The sequence below is a fragment of the Sander vitreus genome, chromosome 16, assembly GCF_031162955.1.
Source record: "Sander vitreus isolate 19-12246 chromosome 16, sanVit1, whole genome shotgun sequence".
Taxonomy (NCBI): domain Eukaryota; kingdom Metazoa; phylum Chordata; class Actinopteri; order Perciformes; family Percidae; genus Sander; species Sander vitreus.
Genome location: NC_135870.1, coordinates 19,152,950 through 19,171,725, shown reverse-complemented (window position 1 = coordinate 19,171,725; position 18,776 = coordinate 19,152,950). Strand labels below are relative to the sequence as shown.

Below are 18,776 nucleotides of genomic sequence, written 5' to 3'. Positions count from 1 at the left end.
TCCGTCCCTCTCTCATCTCCATCACACTCGCTCCTGGCATCTTCTTACCTCCTTTTCTTCACCTACAAATCCTTCATTTCTCTCTCTCTCATTGACATCATCACCTGCACATTTATACCTACAAATGCACAAGTGACTACTCTTTCTCTATCTCACTCTCTCTCTCTCTCTCTCTCTCTCTCTCTCTCTCTCTCTCTCACACACACACACACATACACACACACACACACACACACACACACACACACACACACACACACACACACACACACACACACACAAACATGCTTACACCCATCCCCTCCTGCTGGCAGAGCCGGGCGATGCAGGAGCAGCAGCAGCAGCATCTGCTCTGAGACATTCTGCCGTGACTAACCCACCGTAAAGGCAGGAGGAAAGAAGGAGGAGGAGGAGGTGAAGATCAGGAGGAGGGGAGGGAGGAGGAAGAGAGGAGGAAGAGAGAGAAGAGGTGGACACAACTCTGTCAAAAAGGACAGCGGAGGACAGGGGAAGGAGAGGAGGACGAGGAAGAGGAGAAGGAAAGGAGAGCAGTGGGTGCTGCAGCCATGTCAGACACACCTTTGCAGAGGAACGGCACAGCCACAGCGCCGTGAGTAGATCTTCTTTATCTTCTCTATTTTCTATCTATCTTTGCCTCCATCCTCTCCTCTCATTACATGCATCTCTCCACCTCTCACCTCTCCAGTCTGACAGGCTGGGTTGTCATGGGAACGGGAGCTCCGTCCTGGTGAGGCTGCAGTTCAGTCATGACTGGCGAGGAGACCCGCCATACACCATGTACACTCCTCCCTCTCCTCCCTCTCCTCTCCTCTGACTCTCTCTTTTCTCCACCCACCCTTACACTTGCTCTGCAAACCTCTCACCGCACATCAACCCGTCATGGCTTTACTCTCTTGCTCTATTTTCCTCTTTCTATCAATGTCTGTCACTGTCTTTTACTTGTCTTTTTTACAAAATTAGTCCTGCAGTCTTTCTTCCTCATTTTCCTCAACATCTCACAGTCCCTGTTCTTAACACCATGGTATATGCAGAATGTGTGAATGTACGTGTGTGTGTGTGTGTGTGTGTGTGTGTGTGTGTGTGTGTGTGTGTGTGTGTGTGTGTGTGTGTGTGTGTGTGTGTGTGTGTGTGTGTGTGTGTGTGTGTTTTAGCATAGTCAATGTGGAGACTGCAGGCTTGGGCCAGCCTGTGTTTTAGCACAATCCGCCATGCTGCAGACCGCTTCTTCATGTGTGTGATTTGTCTGTCTGTATCTGTGTTTGTATGCGTATGTGTGTTCATGTATTTCTATACTTATGAAAAACAAATACCCACGCGAAAGACAGAAAGATTATAAAAAACAACTTGGTCTTTTCATCAGCACAGCATGAAAATCAAGCTAAAAAAGACTTGGAACATGTCATTTGCATTCATGGCTAATAAAATCAGTCATAAAATCACAGGAAGACACATGGGTTAAGATTCGTGTCACTTTGCTAGGTCAAAATGTTGCTGTTCTGATGCTAACTGTCAAGTCTTTGATGATGTGTCCCACAAGTACTAGCAATGCACAGTATCAGCAGATTTTCAAATCAATCTGACATTTCAGCTGCATTTCCAGACAGACATATTCATATTTTGACATATTTAAATGGAAGAAGAGAAAACAATATATAGAAGAAAATAAGAATTTTACAAAAAGTCAGTTCAGTGCATTTTCAGTCCAAGAGTTAGTACATATTATAGCTATATTGACCCAACACTTTTGATTGAATAGTAATGTGAAGGTCTTTTTTATATTCCGAGCCAAGACGTCTATGTATGTAACACCATTCTCTATGAATGGAGCAAGAGCCGGATCTGCTTTTTGTTGTGGGCCCTGTTGCTTTAAGAGAGAGTTGCATTATGGATTGTGTGTAGCCTTATGCTAGGCTAGCAAGTTTTACCTTTGAAGTTAGTCAGTCATTAAACCTAAAACAGAGCAGTTTAATTTAGAGTTTTCTGCTGGGAAGTTGGAGGAACCAAACATTATGAGCTGTTTACTGGCTTTTTAACCACAGAAATGGACTGGAAGTGAATTGTAAAGTGACCAAGACATGTAGTGTACTCTTAGACACATAGCAGGGGTCATCATCACAGAATGTTGCATTAAAAGATGGCAAGCACAGAATGAATAATGCTAACTGTCAGAAAAAATCTTACTGTGGTCCCGGAATTGACCTCGCCCAAGTGCAAGAAGGTGTCTATCAACATGAATGAAACTCCCACTGAAGAAAGCCCACCCAAAGGTGAGAGTCATCTTTTTTTTATGTCAAACTTCTGCATCATCTTGGGTAGCCTAAACCTTCCTTAAGTCAAATAAAGAGTAGGACACTGACATTAAATCTAGACAATGCCATAGTGAAATGGAAGTGTATGAGCTTTGTCAAAAGCTTTGGACATCATCAAACAGCATGTTTGATCCAGTGGTAGTGAACACAGATACAGAACAGGAGAGTGGGAGTTGTTCTTTAACTTTCAAAGCTTTGTGGGTGTACTGGGATGTATTCTACTGAAGCTAATGTTAGTGGAGAATTGTACTGTATATAGCATGCTGTACAACTGGAATTCAGAAAATCCTGAATAATAACTTCTTTTTGACAGAGTAGAGGTGCTAGTGGATTTTTCTTTGAAACCCAGAAAGGCTTATGTATATGCCTATAAGTTACAGGAGATTCTTGTGCTGTGAACTAGATTTTTTTTTTCCAGTACTGCACCTACAATCTGTTGCTTCACAACATAAACATGTAGCTCAATGGTGTTTTTTGCCTCCAACGGCTCCTTCCAGGCAGCTAACCCTAACCTTAACCCTAAACATAACCATTGCCGCGCTGCCTAGGAGGAGACGTTGGGGGCAAAAAACACCAAAGACCAAACATGTAACAGAAAAAAAGATTCTGAAATCAACATAAACATTAGATGAAGAAAAGCGTCTTAGGACACAAAAGAAGGACACACATGACAGCACAGACAACACAACATTCTAAGAATTAACTGTAATAATTAAAGTCCGAAGTGCAAAAAGTGCTGGTGTATTTATTGCACGTCTGAAGGGACTTGAGACATATCACTCTGCAGCTAGCTTTCCTGCTAAACATCTGTCTGTTTTGGGAGTTTGTGCAACTTGAACTCATTGTTCTGTTTGCAAATTTGGTGCATGCACATATACATCACAGATAATTCAGCCTGTGCAGTTTGGTATGTCCTTGTGCAGGGTAATTATTATTATAGTATTGACACAGCCTGTGCATATTTGGCTCTAAAAAGAAGTCTAAAAACCCTGTAGATGTTTCAGATTAGAAGATGCTGAGCGGTTAGCTGGTATGAGTGATATCCAACGTGTTATATTGTGGCTCACCTAGAAGCTGAGAGTCTTCCTAATCAGCTGTGGAACAGGCAGTTTGAGTGACAGGTCGGAGTGATTTTCTTTTTGCTTACTCTGTCAGAGCTGCACCCATGAAGCAGGGCAGTGAACCATGAAGCAGACATGCTTTACTGGTGCATCAATAGTTAATTTTGTAATTGGGGAAATGAGACAGTGCTGTCGTGATTCAGTCGGTCTATCACATCTTATCTTCCCTTAGCTCTGTCCGTTTTCCTCTGAGCTATAGGCTCAGCATACATCCGTCACTGAAAGGTCCTCATTTGATTTGTATTCAAGTTCAGAGGTCCGAAAAAATTGGCAATAACAAAATAACATTTAATCAACTCACTTATAACTTTTAAGCAACATATATTCAAATGGAGTTCTCTGTTTTCTAGCGGTGTGCAAAACAATCGATTCACATTTGAGTCGCGATTCAAGCTCAAAATCGCTTCATAGAGTTCCAAAAATCAATTCATTTTTTTCAAATTGTATGTCTACTGCAATCACATGGGAAAAGTAACTATTATAACGTAACGATTTTGAATCTTGAGCCTAAAAATCAATATCAAATCGTGACATTTTCTAAATCGTGCACCCCTACTGTTTTCCTTTTGTACCGACACCTGGAATTTGGTACTCAGCGGTACCTTTTTTCCGGTAGCCTACTTTCTCTCTGTAGTAACAAAAAATACATTTCAGTTGTAAAATCAGTCCAAACCTATTTATCCTCTCCACATTTTATTTATTCTGAACATTTTTCACACCACGCACAATAAAACCTGTTCCTACAAACTCTGTTACACCGCCGCTGTATTTTCTATGTCACTGACAATTTATTGGTCAATAGAACATGTATTTAAAAATAGACTTAAAAAAGATTTTGTATTCATAACATTTGGTCTGGCCTTTGAGAAACCTTGGCCATCCACCATGCTTCTCTCTGGGTAGTCCACGGAATCAGCAGAAAGATAAGGGTAGCAGTTGTGGTCATGTAGAGTGCACACACCACAATGGCAGATGGCCCATTCTCTGCTGCTATTTATTGCACACTCAGGGAAGTCTTACAGGAAAGAATCTCTTAACAGTGATTGGATGAATTGAGCATATCCAGTTATACAGGGTGGCAACCCAGCAAGAGCATCAAATGAACCACCATATTTCTATTTCTTCAGTTATTATTCATTGGTTTCATTTCAAACAACTCAATATCTGTGCACAACAGAGTCGGTCTTGTGGGTTTTACTCAAATGGCCTGATGATTGTTTTACACAATATGAAGGATTTTTTTTCCCCCTTATCCATCTCCACTCCATAAAAATGAAAATACCAGAACATCAGTTGTACACAGTGGATAAGAAGAGATGTGCAAACTACCAAGGAGAGGAAACATAATGGCATTCAGAGAAAGAGGGAGCAATAAGAACATGCTGAGGTGGTGATAATCCGAGTGTCTGGAGGCCAAGACATCTGCTTCTCATCAAAAATGCATCTCAGGATGAAAAGAATTTAAAGCTACTTTACAGAATTTAAAAAAAGAATCATATCAATGCATGCAGACAAACATGCTTGCATTGATATCTGGACATGCATGTGAATTCCCTAAGGGAATAAAAGAGAGACAAATAAAACAATAGGCTGAACTTGACACAAAGCAGGCATGAGTTATTCTATTATCAATTCTTGTGGACAATATGAGAGGCTCTGTTTGTTTACAGAATGTAGCCGTCTCGAGCTGAGTTCTTTACAGGCAAAGTACAAATTGTTCACTTCTTTGTTGTTACTTTTTAAATAATTGACAATAGTTAAAATACTTTTTTGTTACTATCAGCTTTGAAAGTGACCAGTTCCTGTAGTCTTTATTGTAAACTAAAAGTTCTTAGAACTGGCTTTGCATGGCTGTAGCAGACTGAATTACCGAAATAGTCATATCAGTCAGAAAAAAACAGGGAGAGCGGATATCTGATTAGTTGCTGAAAGCCAGATGCTTCCAAAAGTTAAGCCATCACCAACCTTTATCGGCTAGACTCGGCTAGATAATTGTTTTTGTCCAATTTAAGGCCAATTATGCGGTGGTAAAATAAATATTCTTCTCAATTTGAGTTTTTAGTTAAACTGTGTGTACAGACAGACAGACAGACAGAAACCCAAACACAGCTTGACCTCCCTCAGTGATGTATAAAATATGAATGAGATCAAGGTCTGGCACTCCCATAGCCAGAAATATGTTTGGGTTGGGTTGCTTTTTATCTCCATACTGCACTCTCTCTCTCTCTCTCTCTCTCTCTCTCTCTCCCTCTCTCTTTCTTTATGTATATGTGTATTATTATTTTGTATAATTGTTTTTATGTATGCACCTTCAACCAAGACAAATTCCTAGTTAGTGCTACTTACCTGGCAATAAATCCTTTTTCTGATTTCTGATTCTGATTTTCTCTCTTGCACACACACACACACACACACACACACACACACACACACACACAATATGCAGCAGCGGCCAGTCTGTACCAGATCTGTGTGTTTCAGTTATTTTGGGGAGAATTGAAATGTGGGAGTAAGCTCAGGAAGGCGACGAAGATGGGCGCATTAACATAACCTAACACACATACACATACTCAAACGGACATGCAGTTTTTCTGACTGACTTTCTTTTCCCATATTTGCGCATTCCCTCCTACTCTTTGCATGTTGTTATATTTGTGTGTGTGTGTGTGTGTGTGTGTGTGTGTGTGTGTGTGTGTGTGTGTGTGTGTGTGTGTGTGTGTGTGTGTGTGTGTGTGTTTTCCGGCCTCTGGTTCCACATCTGGAGGCCATTACCTCTGGGCTGGGATGGAGGGAGGTGGGGCTGGGCTGGCTGTGCAGTGAGGTCATCGCGTCGTTTTGGCGATGCAGAGGAACAATGATGCTGTTGTCTCCAAAGACGACCAAACCAACATCACTGACGCCAGAATTGAGGGAATGAAGGGAGAGGAGAGAGTTAAAAAGAAGGGGGACAAAAGTGGGACGGAAAGGGAATCAAATAGAAAATGTTATAATGAAGTAGAATAATGTTAAAGTTGCTTTGGAAGATATGGTTGGTGTAAATCCAGATCAAACATAGACAGGCCAGAAGTCTTGGACTAGCTGGAAAGTCAGACAGCTGCAGAGCTGAGCCGGGTTTCATAACCAGTTTCAAATAAAACCCCAAACAGGTCATGGTCTATAACCTGCATGTCACACAATAAAGATGCAGCAATGGGTTTTAAAAAGGACTGGTCCCAGGGCGAAACATTCCAGTTTTTATTCTTCGTATCTTGATGGTGAAGCTCAGAACTTGAGCTGTAGTTTCTATCCCACAGAGGACAAAGTAATGAAAAACATAATTCTCAGTTATAGCTCACCAGTACCCATTAGTGCTACAATAAGCAAAGCCTGCCATGCTCGGACTACACAATTGCAAACATCAAATGTAGAAAAATCCAAGAAATCACTCAACTCAAACCTGCATGAATATATTTGTTTTCACATCATATAAAGTTGATATGATGAGCCAACATTTGCCTATTTACACATGCAGCAGGCACGAAGAAACATTGAATATTCCCTCTTGTTTTAGCTCTGTTTTGGTTTTAACTCCTGAGGGACATATCTGGCTCTAAATGCTGAACATGTTCCCCAGCTAGTCGAAGACTACTGTCTGCTGTTTGGTGCTGGGCAAGTAGTGTACAGTGGTTTATCGGAGCTTTTTTCACACACAAAAAAAAAAGCTGCCTGCTGCATTGTAAATAATCAAACAGCTTTAAACTGAATTAAACTGCTGCATGGATCACATCTGACAGCGTATGGTTCGTAAACTAAAACCAATGTGTTAATCAAACAGATAAAGTCAAAGGATATAATATATGATCTGAAATTAGTTGATTATGAACTGTGTGAATTATGTAAATCAATTTGAGGTTTGTTTGCATTATACAGTGCTTGTTTCAAACTTAAACATACTATATGTATAAACATAAAAGAGACTTCAAGAGAAACATATTGTATATTGGAAAAGACATGTTTACTGTCAGTAACAGGGCAGATACTCTCCAGCTGCAGTTATTTATTATAAACTTCTCTATTCTCTTGGAGTAACGCAGTGGCTGTTGTGTGTGTGTGTGTGTGTGTGTGTGTGTGTGTGTGTGTGTGTGTGTGTGTGTGTGTGTGTGTGTATTACGTGCTTCTGTATTCCCTCAAGAGTCGACCAGGGCTGCTGTTTCTCCTTATAAGGATGCCTGCTTGTGGAAGGAGGGATGGAGAAAATAATGAGAAAGAGGAGGACAGGAGGGATTGAGGAAGAGGAAAAACAAAAAGTTTGAGGGAGAAATGGATTGATTGAAGGAGAGACAGGTGGGAGATGAAGGAGAGGATGGGAGGAGATGGGGAGTTAGAGGAAGAGTAGGAAGGAAGGGGGTCAGGAGGGAGACAAAGAGGGATGGAGGGGAAGGTTGGAGGAGTGAGGGTTAAAAGGGAGAGAAGGCAGAAGAAGTAAGGAGGGATGGAGGGCAGAGATGCACCATGTGAGGTATGTAGGAAGGGTAGAACTTGATAAATGGAGAGAGGGATGCAAGGAGAAAGTGTTGGGTACGGGAAAGTAGAGACGAGTGTAGAAAACAGGGCAGGAATGCAGCAAAGGAAAGAGAACAAGAGGAGGAAAAGAGTACAGGATGTAAGGAAGGATGGAGGCAAAGAATGAATAGATGTGGTGTGAGAGAGAGAGAGAGAGAGAGAGAGAGAGAGAGAGAGAGAGAGAAAGTAGGATATAATAAAGTTAATAAATAATAAAAAAGTAAAAAAAAAAAAAAAGTGTAAGAGAGGAGGCAGAAGAAGAATGGATGAAACCCAGGTGAACCTAGAGAGCTAAAATGGGGAGTAAGACAAGTGGAACACAGTTAACAGTGACCCATTTACAAACACTTGTGTGTGTGTGTGTGTGTGTGTGTGTGTGTGTGTGTGTGTGTGTGTGTGTGTGTGTGTGTGTGTGTGTGTGTGAAGGTGTTTCTTGCCTTTTTAAAGGGGTGTTTTTGCAGTTTGTATTTAGAAAGATGCTCCACTGATGTTCCTCTGCATAGATCCATTCACAGAGTCCTTTATTGTATCCTGCTCCTTTTTTTCTTCTTCTAAAGTACAAGGCTTCTATTGATGTCATTTGAAAACGCACTGGAATAAGTATGTGACCAGAGTGGCCAGAAATAGAACCTGAAGAGTCAGCTGTAGGATTGTTTGTGTGTGGGCGACATCACTGCATCGACTTTTATTAAAAGATTAGAATATTTCAAAACGATAGTAACATGCTATGTGCAAGTTTTACTTCTAAAAGTGAGATGACTATATTCCATGACCCCTGCAATACAAAACATACAGTATGTGAGTCTAGCTTACAGTGCAGTGGTGGCCTGCGATTGGCAGCAACAATAGCACATCGTAGCATAGCAATAGCTCTTCGCATCAGCAATTCTTTGAACCAAATAACATATGGGTGAGGGTGCTGGGAGGAGTTTGTTATATCATAATGCAGTGGCATCAATTGGCCAGCGAGTTCTGTTCCAAAAACATGACAACAAAGTTTCTTTTTCAGATGTAAAGTTGTGTTTTTGTTTCCTGCTATTGTCTTAGGATACTTTTGTGGTTGAGGAATGCTATTTTTGACAATAAGTTATCACTAAAATCAATGATAGGGAAACAAAACTAAATATTCAGTTAATGAAAGAAAAAAACTTTGTTTTTTTTATCTCACCTGCAGAAAATAGCAATTTCTACCTTTTGTATAAATGTGTATTTTAATAGACTGCCCCTTTAAGCACAGAACTGAGTGTTCAGTGTTTGTGATAGTAGGGAGTAGTGTTTATATTGATTTACTGATTTCTCTCAGTAATAAATAGGCCTAAATCCAATGAAGATAGGAAAAAATAAAGCTATTGTAAAATGTTAATGTTCCATTTCCCATTCTCTGCTCCCGGCTTTCAAATATGACAAATCACTCCTCCGCTTCCCTTTTCCTTACTTCTGCAATTTTACTTTGCTCTTCTTCTTTCTTTCTCTCTCTCATTCCTTTTTTTCTCTCCCCCTCTTCTCACACCGCCTTACCTTCATGCCATCACTTCTCTCTACTTCCCCTCTCTCTCTCTCTCTCTCTCTCTCTCTCTCTCTCTCTCTCTCTCTCTCTCTCTCTCTGTCCCTCTCAGCTGCTCCTCCCAGCTGTTTAATCACACATGGCTCATGCCTAAAAAAGAGAGGGAGGGAAGGAAAGGAGGGGACAAATGGGAGGAGAGACAGAGAGCGCAGAAGAAAGAGTGGGTGATAGAGAGAGAGAGAGGCTGAGTGTGAGGCACATGGCCAGTGAATGAGAGATCTTTGCTTCTAATCAGTGCGAGCTCCTTCTCCCACTGTCTCCTCTCTCCGCTTGGATTACTGCTGAGGAAGGACCCCGTCTGGATACTCCTCCTCTTCTCCTTCTCGTCCCTCTCTCCTCTACCTCCCTCCCCTTCTCTGCCTCTCTATCTCTCGCTGAGGGACTCCAGGACTCAGTCTTCCCAGATCTCACGTCCTTTTTTTCTCCTTTCACCCCCCTCTCCCCTTGCTTCCCCCCTCAGGATGTCGTGTGAGGAGGCTCAGCTCCACAAAGAGAGGCTGCAGGCCTTGGCGGTAAGTCAAAGTGTATTAAAACTACTTTGCTCGTCTCTCTTGTTTCTTTGACCTTCTGTCCGTGTGTTTCGCTGTCTGTTTGTCTGTGTGAGTGCTTTCATGGCCACCCTGTCTCACCTTGACTTCATCTCTTTCTGTCATTCACAGTACAATATCTCGCCTAACTGTCTGGCACCTCAGAGTTCCTGCAACTCTGTTAGTGTCTCTGCTTCTTTCATTAGTTCTCTGTCTCTCTCTGTCTCTGTCTCTGTCTCTGTCTCTCTCTCTCTCTGTCTCTCTCTCTCTCTCTCTCTCTCTCTCTCTCTCTCTCTCTCTCTCTCTCTCTCTCTCTCTCTCTCTGTCTCTCTCTGTCTCTGTCTCTCTCTCTCTCTCTCTCTCTCTCTCTCTCTCTCTCTCTCTCTCTCTCTCTCTCTCTGTCTGTCTCTGTCTCTCTCTCTCTGTCTCTCTCTCTCTCTCTTTCTCTCAGCCTATAGTTACATTATTCATTCATGTTTCATGTTTTCACTTCAACTCAAACACATGTAGAGGGCGGGGAAAAGTATCTGTTTTTGTCTATTTGTTCCATACCAAAGTTCAAGTTTGTTGAACTTTGACTAATGAATCCCTACATCGTAAACACAACAGTAGAGGTGCTACACATGACGGTGACCCCTTGGCTGAAAACGCATAGAGCAGTGGTGGTCTGTCCTGGTGTTTTATAATGGTTCTTAAGCCATTTATAACACTTGAACTCATAACGTATCAACCTAAACAGAAGCTGAAGATAAATTGGCTTCTGTGCTTAGATGCTTAATGCTAAACCAAGGTGGCAAAAGCCAAAATGAAAAAAAATGTCCACTGCATGTTTTTTTGGATTCTCACGATAGCATCATTGCAGCTTTTAAGTCGTTACATTAAAAAGTGTTGGGAGCCCTACAGCATGACATCATAGCCCCCTACACCCATTTTCCAAACTTTAAACAAAGTGATTTTTGTTGCACTGATTGTGATGTATTTTACTCCCTCACTATCATTGTGCCCTGCACTGCTGCTGCGTTTGTCTTGCTGTTCATGTCAGCTCTCATCTTGTTCCATGTCTTTTTTTTACCAACTCAAAGGAAAGTTTTTTTTGGACAGATGTTTAAGGTTTTGAGGTGTACGTGTATGTGCTTTCCAAGGTAGAATGATCTTAGCTGCGAGGTGGTCCAGAACACGTTTCGATACTCCCCGTTATGTTTCGGAGGCATCTGTTGAAGTGTTTGGCTCTGTACTGATATAGGACTTCAGAGCAACAGTTACCAGAATTCAATGCCTGGGACTAAATTTGGCACCAGCAAGCAACCACAGCATACCACACACACTCAAGATGCACAGAGGCACAGGAACACACACACACACACACACACACAGTCATACACACAAGTGGGGTGAACAGCAGCAGCAGCAGCAGCAGCAGCAGATGGAGAAACTATTTTGGCCACGTTGAAACATGGCAGCCATACCAGGCTGCATGTACTCAAACAGTCAGGCACTTAAATAAAGAAAAAGAGTGGAAAGTTCTCACAATTTTGAGCAGAGAGGAACACACGTTTCTGTTTCTTGCGTCATTCTTGCATGTGTATTTGGCAAAACACTACAAAATCATTGATTACGTTATGTGTAAATGAGTTTTGGTTCGGTTCACCGGGCCAAGAAAAGCAACAAATGTTGCTGAATATTCTGGGGGCAGCTGTCGTTACACTACAAAGAATGCTCTATGTCCTCTAATTCTCTCTTGAACTACTATTAAAAGATCCTTCTGGAAGTGCCAAGAGCTTTGACATTAAGTTAAGTCTAGGCGTTAAATACAAGTAAATCATTTGAGCCTGTTTGTCTCCTCCAAATAAGCATCTGTCTTGTCTCAGCTCTGTGTGTGTACACTATATGAAAGACAATAAGGCCACCAATAGCTTTCAAGCCCTGCCAGGCACTTAAATAGAGAAGGGTTACTATTACACTAATAATACTAACAACTCTCGGAGGCAGCTAAGCACTCTGTAAGCCACAGACGCAGGTTCAGTGTAAATACAGAAGCTGGACAGAGCATCTCAAAGGGAAGGGGAAGGATTTTATAAAACCTCTTCTGACTGTCAATAAAGAGCAAGCACGGGGCGGCCTCTAGCTCACCCAGTAAAGTGTGTGCCCCATGTAGGATGAGTCCTCAGCAGCGGCCTGGGTTCAAATCCAACCTGCGCCCTTTTGCTGAATGTCATACCCTCTCTACCCTCCTTCCTGTCAATCTGCTATCACTGTCTGGGGGTGGCAGCCTAGTCCGTAGGGAGGTGGGTCGCAGGTTCAAGTCCCCGTACGGACCAAAGTACGGCGTGTGGACTGATAGCTGGAGAGATGCCAGTTCACCTCCTGGGCACTGCCAAGGTGCTCTTGAGCAAGCCACCGAACCCCCAACTGCTTGGGGCGGTCCTCCAAGGAGCAGCCCCCTCCTCCAAGGAGCAGCCCCCTCACTCTTCAATCATCACTCTGTAATTCAGGCCTGTGTTTAATGTGTGTGCAACTGTACTAACTAAAATAGTGAATTTCCCCTCTTCTTCTTCTATCTAATAAAATAAAAAAAAAAATTTTTTAAAAGCCCAAAAATAAAGAGCAAGCATTTCCTAATCTGGTGGCAGTAGTTTAAACTGTCCCAGGACATTAGCGCTATAAAACTAAATTATATTTTCTTCAGCAAGGATAAAGACAAGAAATATTTATATAACATGTTTTCTGTCTGACTGATGTTCTGATTAAGCATTACAGAACCCGTGTAGAGAAGTGTACACACAGACACTGTCTCGGCTCTGCAGCTGACATGCTAATGATTTCATCAATAATTGATACTCTGAGACCTCACCAATACTTCAGCAGATCTCGAGCCAAATTGGAAGCTTCCGCTCATGTCAGAGCCAAGTGTTGGACCAGTCACCTCCGTATCTAAGCCACCTGAACACACAACTACTGAATCCGACACCGATTTTAATGAACATGTCATGTGGACTATGAAAGTTTGAGTTCCTTGCCATGCTTTATCTATTGAATTGGACCCAAAGAAAATCACTGTCAGGTAGCATGCAGCTGTCATTATGTGTGCTGTGCGGCTCACGAATAAAGCATGGCACTAATGGCTGTGAATCACCAGCCCTTTTTTTATTTTTTTTATTTTTATTTTTAGCTTAGCAGAAAGGACGACATTCCTATCCACTCAATCACAGCACATGGAGTGAGACTGTAGTGGGAAATTATGGAATGAATTGACTGGGATATTTAAGTGTTTACAATTGTTCAAAATAAATTATACAATGACTTATTACTATGATTTTAATACCTATATGCAACTTTATTTCTGTAAGTACTTTCTATTTCTTATTCATTATTGAAGAAGCAGGAAAGCAGTGAACCTGCAGGGAATCTTTTAATGTATTTACTGTAGTTTTGCTGCTGCATTTTATCCCATTATAAACTTCACTAAGCTAAATTGAACATGGCTCACATGGTTCTCTTTTGAGTTTTGTGATAGTCATAACTAAACAAATGTATCCCTGATTGATTTGTTTTGTACACAATAAGAGCATTAATCATTCAGTACAACAAAGGGTGGGGCATGTGCCAGTGTTTGAATCTAAGAGTCAATTGGCTCATTTGTCCGCCACACATTCAAAGATTCCCACAGTCTGATAGTGATTACGGCTTGGCAGCTGCCAGCGGTGCAGGTTTCCATGGTTACTAATAGGTCAGATTAAGGAACAGTTGTGATGTCATGTTGTTAAATTCAGACCTGTAATTGGTATATTATTAACATGTAATTATAGCCATCAGATGAAGTACAGCCTGTTCAGGGTCCCCCCAAAAGAACAGATTACAGTGTGTGTGTGTGTGTGTGTGTGTGTGTGTGTGTGTGTGTGTGTGTGTGTGTGTGTGTGTGTGTGTGCGTGCATGTGCGTATTTGTGTTTTTGTTAATTTGTGTGTTTTCACCAAAACCCTGCATGTGGTTGTGAGATCAGCCAATGAATGGTGAGTGCTTTAGGTTTCTAAGTTTCTGTTGCCTATATGGCCTGCCGACCACAAACAGTATGGCAAAATACATATACAAAAGTGTGTGTGTGTGTGTGTGTGTGTGTGTGTGTGTGTGTGTGTGTGTGTGTGTGTGTGTGTGTGTGTGTGTGTGTGTGTCTTTGTATGCAGTCATTCACTGACTTCTGTCTAGTGTGTGTGATATGTTTAAACAGATGACCTCAGCCGTATGGACTCTTAGCTACCCCCCGACACAAGCGTGCGCGCACACGCACACACACACACACACACACACACACACCACCATCATCTCACTCTTCATGCACCACTTCCTAATTCCCCTCAGAGTTGGCCCCAGACGGTCTGCAGCCTTGTGTGTGTGTGTGTGTGTGTGTGTGTGTGTGTGTGTGTGTGTGTGTGTGTGTGTGTGTGTGTGTGTGTGTGTGCGTGTGTGTGTGTGCATGTGTGTGTGTGTGTGTGTGTGTGTGTGTGTGTGTGTGTGTGTGTTGACCTTCAGCTCAAAATCTAAATCTCTGTGCCTATTGTCTCACTTGCTGCTTTATGAGTATTATTAGCTGCAAGGGTAGTTTGCTTTTAAAAGTTATTTTATTTCCAGGATTCAAACACAGGTTGATCTCTTTGGATGAGCACTGTGAAGTAATCTGTGTAACTCAGGGTCGTTCTGGATCCACTTAGTGAGATCTAACAGAGGGAAGTGAGTAGGGCAGGCTAAAGGTGAGGGGGATGCTATAGCTAGACCTTGGCATGCTGAGATTTGTGGCTGTGGCATGCAGTGGAGGGCCGGGGTAATGGGCTGCGTTAAGAGAGGTAAATAGAGTGGGGGGCTGGGCTGCTTGCACGCATGTGTAGGTTGAGTTTGTTCAGTTTACTTACTTTGAGATTGACATATTGGCAGCATTGAACCCTTGAAAACAATATGGCCAATATTGATTTAGGTTGCTTAGACGTGGTCGCTATTGGTTTCCAATAATAACTTTTTTATAACATTTTTCACCCACTTAAAATAATATAAAACAATTCAAACATGTTTGAATGCCTTGAAGGAAAGAAGCAGTTCTTACAGTTTTCTAGTGAACAGTTTTTTTTTTACAGATTAGTCTTTTATTTGCAGCAATTTTATCTTTACTACAGCAGGTACAGGAAATTGGATAAACTGCTGCAGACTGTTGGATGAACTGTAGGAGATTGTTTGTCCCTGTGTCAGTTATTTGCTCGCAATCAGACACATGTTTGACTAAATCAGACACATCCATGTACTGCAATGGTGTTCACATGCTCTGTGTGAGGGGAAACTGAACACAACTTTCCAGCCCTGGAGAAGTGCAGCTGAATGTAATATTTCCCGCCTATACAGCAGATGTTTGCCATCCTTTAAGCTTCTGTTTAGTTAACGTGGGATCTGGTTTATTTGGTCCAGTTGACTGAAAAGACAAAAGTGTTGTCAGATTTCCCCCGTCCACTCCATAATATTGGAAATCCTGTACATGCAGACGGCGCAGCTGTTTGTTTACACTACGATAAGTCACGTGAGTCACTGCATCAGTTTCAGTGTATATTAACCTACGTTACGTGCGATTGCTAAATAGTCTTTCTGAATTAGTGTCTTAGGTTTTGAATATTGGAGTGGATAGGTGGTTAGAGGAGGCTTGGCTTATGGACTTCAGCACTTTATGGGGGTGGGGAGTGTGCTTGGGGCAAAGTCATTTTGAGGGGGAAGAGGGGGTGTGGTTTGTCTGGTAGCAGGGGGTCTGGGGGTCTGGGGCATGCCAGGCATTACATGCCGTCTAAAATTAGCAGCAGCTGTCCTGGACCTACTGGACATTCGTGTGTGTGTGTGTGTGTGTGTGTGTGTGTGTGTGTGTGTGTGTGTGTGTGTGTGTGTGTGTGTGTGTGTGCGTGTGTGTGACTGTGTCTGCGTAAGTGAGTGGGTTTAAGGTTCACAGAGACTTGAGACTGGAATGCAGCTCTAGTGAACACTGCTGGTTTTGAAATTATTGTCGTGACATTTGCGCTCAGTTGGATAGTAAACATTGCAGAGTGACGGGACAGATACATCGAGGGCAGAGACACTGACATGCAGCAAAGGTCATTTTAGCACATACAGCTATGAATGCAACAAAACTATATTAGTCTCATTATTACTCTCCTAATAACAGATTCACTCTGGTTTGCTGATGGCAGTGGCATTGTTTGTCGACATTCAATGACTGTAACATGTTTTGTTTGTGTTTTGCGTACGTCTATGTGAATGTAAAGGTTTGCATACCTGTGTCTCTCCTCCATATGGACTTGATGAGTTTAGTCACCACCACCTGCTGCTATCGCATGACAATGGCATGCGAGACATTTTAGCGATGTGCTAAGTTAACATTTATTGACACCACCCTTGGCTAAGGAGTTGCAAGGTTAGCGTTCTATTCACTTTGGACTTAACAAATTAGTATTGTCTAGGGAGGACATCCCATTCAGATAGTCACCACTAATGGCAAAATGGACATGCTCATACTGTAGGCCTGCAGGTTTTGCAACTACTGATTATTTTCATCATTGCCACAAATTGATTTCCACGTGGATTACCAATCGATTAATCATTTCAACACTACATGTACGGTATGCATTCACCTTTTATGTATTGGCTCATGGTTCAAATATTATCCAAAGTTTGTTTTCAGCACAGTAAGTTCAGAATCAAACCTGTGATCTTTAAACCACAGGTCCATTTCAGTCTCTGTTCTCTAAGCGTTCAGGTATGGCCGCCCGCTGAATGGAAGATGATCGTTACTGTGAGATGCCTCTGCTGGGTGTGTTGGCATGTGCAGAATGTGACCCATCTGATCTGCAGCTTGCTTCTGTTTGCCACCTCAACACCAGCAGAACTTTAAATCCAACAGTTACATCACTGCTTGAACACATTATAACCATGTCTGTTTGTGTGTCCGTGGGGTGTAATATTGTGTGTATCAGTAACGCAGTTTATAAGCAGGCGTGTGTACTTGCAGTACAAATTCCTCTTTGACACTTTTTCTTTTTGATGAAAGCTATCCAATCACTATATATGAGTTAAACTTGTGTCAATTCCACCTATTTACACTGAAATTAAAGGTTTTTTTTGTCTTAGTTTTTTTTTACTTAAATATCATTCTGGTATAACTTAATACAATTTTTGACTACTAATTCCAAAAACCGAAAAAAAAGATATTTTCTTGAATTAAAATAACATATTAACATATTTAACCCTTTTTACTTTCTGGTACTTTGGATGCTATTGTGTACTAGAGGGGCATACATGAGAAATACATCCATTGAACCATATCAGAGTTTTGGACCTTCCAATCAAACTAGTATTCTGTTAGTTTACCCTTTTTGAATGTCTCTCTGCATTACTGGTATGTCCCACTTAAACATACAGTGAAACAACGGTGAATCCTGCTTTAAGTCAGGATTTTGTTCAAGGATTCATATGCTGCTATGTCTGGATTGTCTCCTTTGTTATCGGCTTTATTCAGTTTTTTTTTATTGTCCAGAGAATGAGGCCAACCTTGGGGGCTTAAACCCTGATATACCTGCTTGTAAGTCAAGTTCAGTTTTTTTGTCCTTGTGATAATAATACCATTTGCCTGAAAATGAATGAACACACTGAATGAGTGTCAACAAGAGTAGTTGTGAACAATGTGTTAGGGCTGAGAACATCAAATCTACTAACAGAAAATCACCTTAAAAAACAAGGGGTTAGATTTTGAAGGAACATCAGACATTTTCTGGTATGAAAACCACAGATAAAGAGTAAAAGTTAATTGTGCTGAACTTGAGTTTATATGAACTGTTTAGACCTCCTCTCCTTTGCCAAAATGTTTAACCCTGTAGGATGAGAGGTTACTAAATCCTGTGTAGTCCATGGGACCTTTTTGTCGGCCAATGGGGCTTGGCCATTTTAAATATTGAACACAGAATTCTACATTAGTGTCCAACTTTTTGGATGGTGTCAGCACTAGTGGGAAAAGTGATGTCCTCTGTATAAGAGCTAAGCAGCAAGCCAAGTGGGGCCAAACACTCAGTGAGTCAGAGTGTGGGAAGTCATGAGTGTGTCGCCAAGAATGTCAACATATTTTCCTGAGGAGGAGGATGTGTTCTATTGAGGGGGGGGATACAGTGAACAGAGCAGGGCTCGGATTCAGCTGTACAAGGCTTTCATCTTTATATGAACTTAGCTGTTTGAGCTGCAAAAGACGGTTTTTAATCCTGTTCTTGCAGATAGTGGTGATCCCTCCTGCTAATTCATTTCTGTTTTGATTGAGAAGTGATAGCTGTTCTGATGAACTGATGCAACACTCTTTCATAGAAACTCTATGACCCCAAAGAGCTGATTACTCCTCCACAGTTAAAGGTGCACTATGAGTTCCTGCATGGTTTCAGTGCGATTTCATTTTTGTCTCAAATCGTAGGCATCTCTCCTTGATCCGCTAGCTGCCTGCCCCCTGAATACACTGTGAAAAAGCCCGGTCTCGGGAGACAACACAGGGGTCGTAAACGTCAAACAAACACTAGAGGCACAGGCTGTGCACCAAAATACAACAAACCACGTTTGCAGCAGCTACTCTCAGATACAACTCACGCTACTCAATCAACTCCGCTTACTAAGCCGATTCAGAAAATGTCACGATT

The 18,776-nt window shown here is 41.8% G+C and overlaps 1 protein-coding gene across 1 annotated transcript in view; it reads left to right on the top strand.

The window, feature by feature from the left end:
• Window positions 1-399: 399 nt before the first annotated feature.
• Window positions 400-18,776, top strand: part of palm2akap2 (PALM2 and AKAP2 fusion) — a 93,073-nt gene continuing 74,696 nt past the window's right edge. Inside the window, exons 1-2 of the mRNA XM_078271913.1 lie at window positions 400-610; window positions 10,018-10,069. Of these exons, the coding sequence (XP_078128039.1) occupies window positions 567-610; window positions 10,018-10,069 (96 nt within the window). The 5' untranslated portion in view covers window positions 400-566. The remainder of the gene's footprint in view (window positions 611-10,017; window positions 10,070-18,776) is intronic.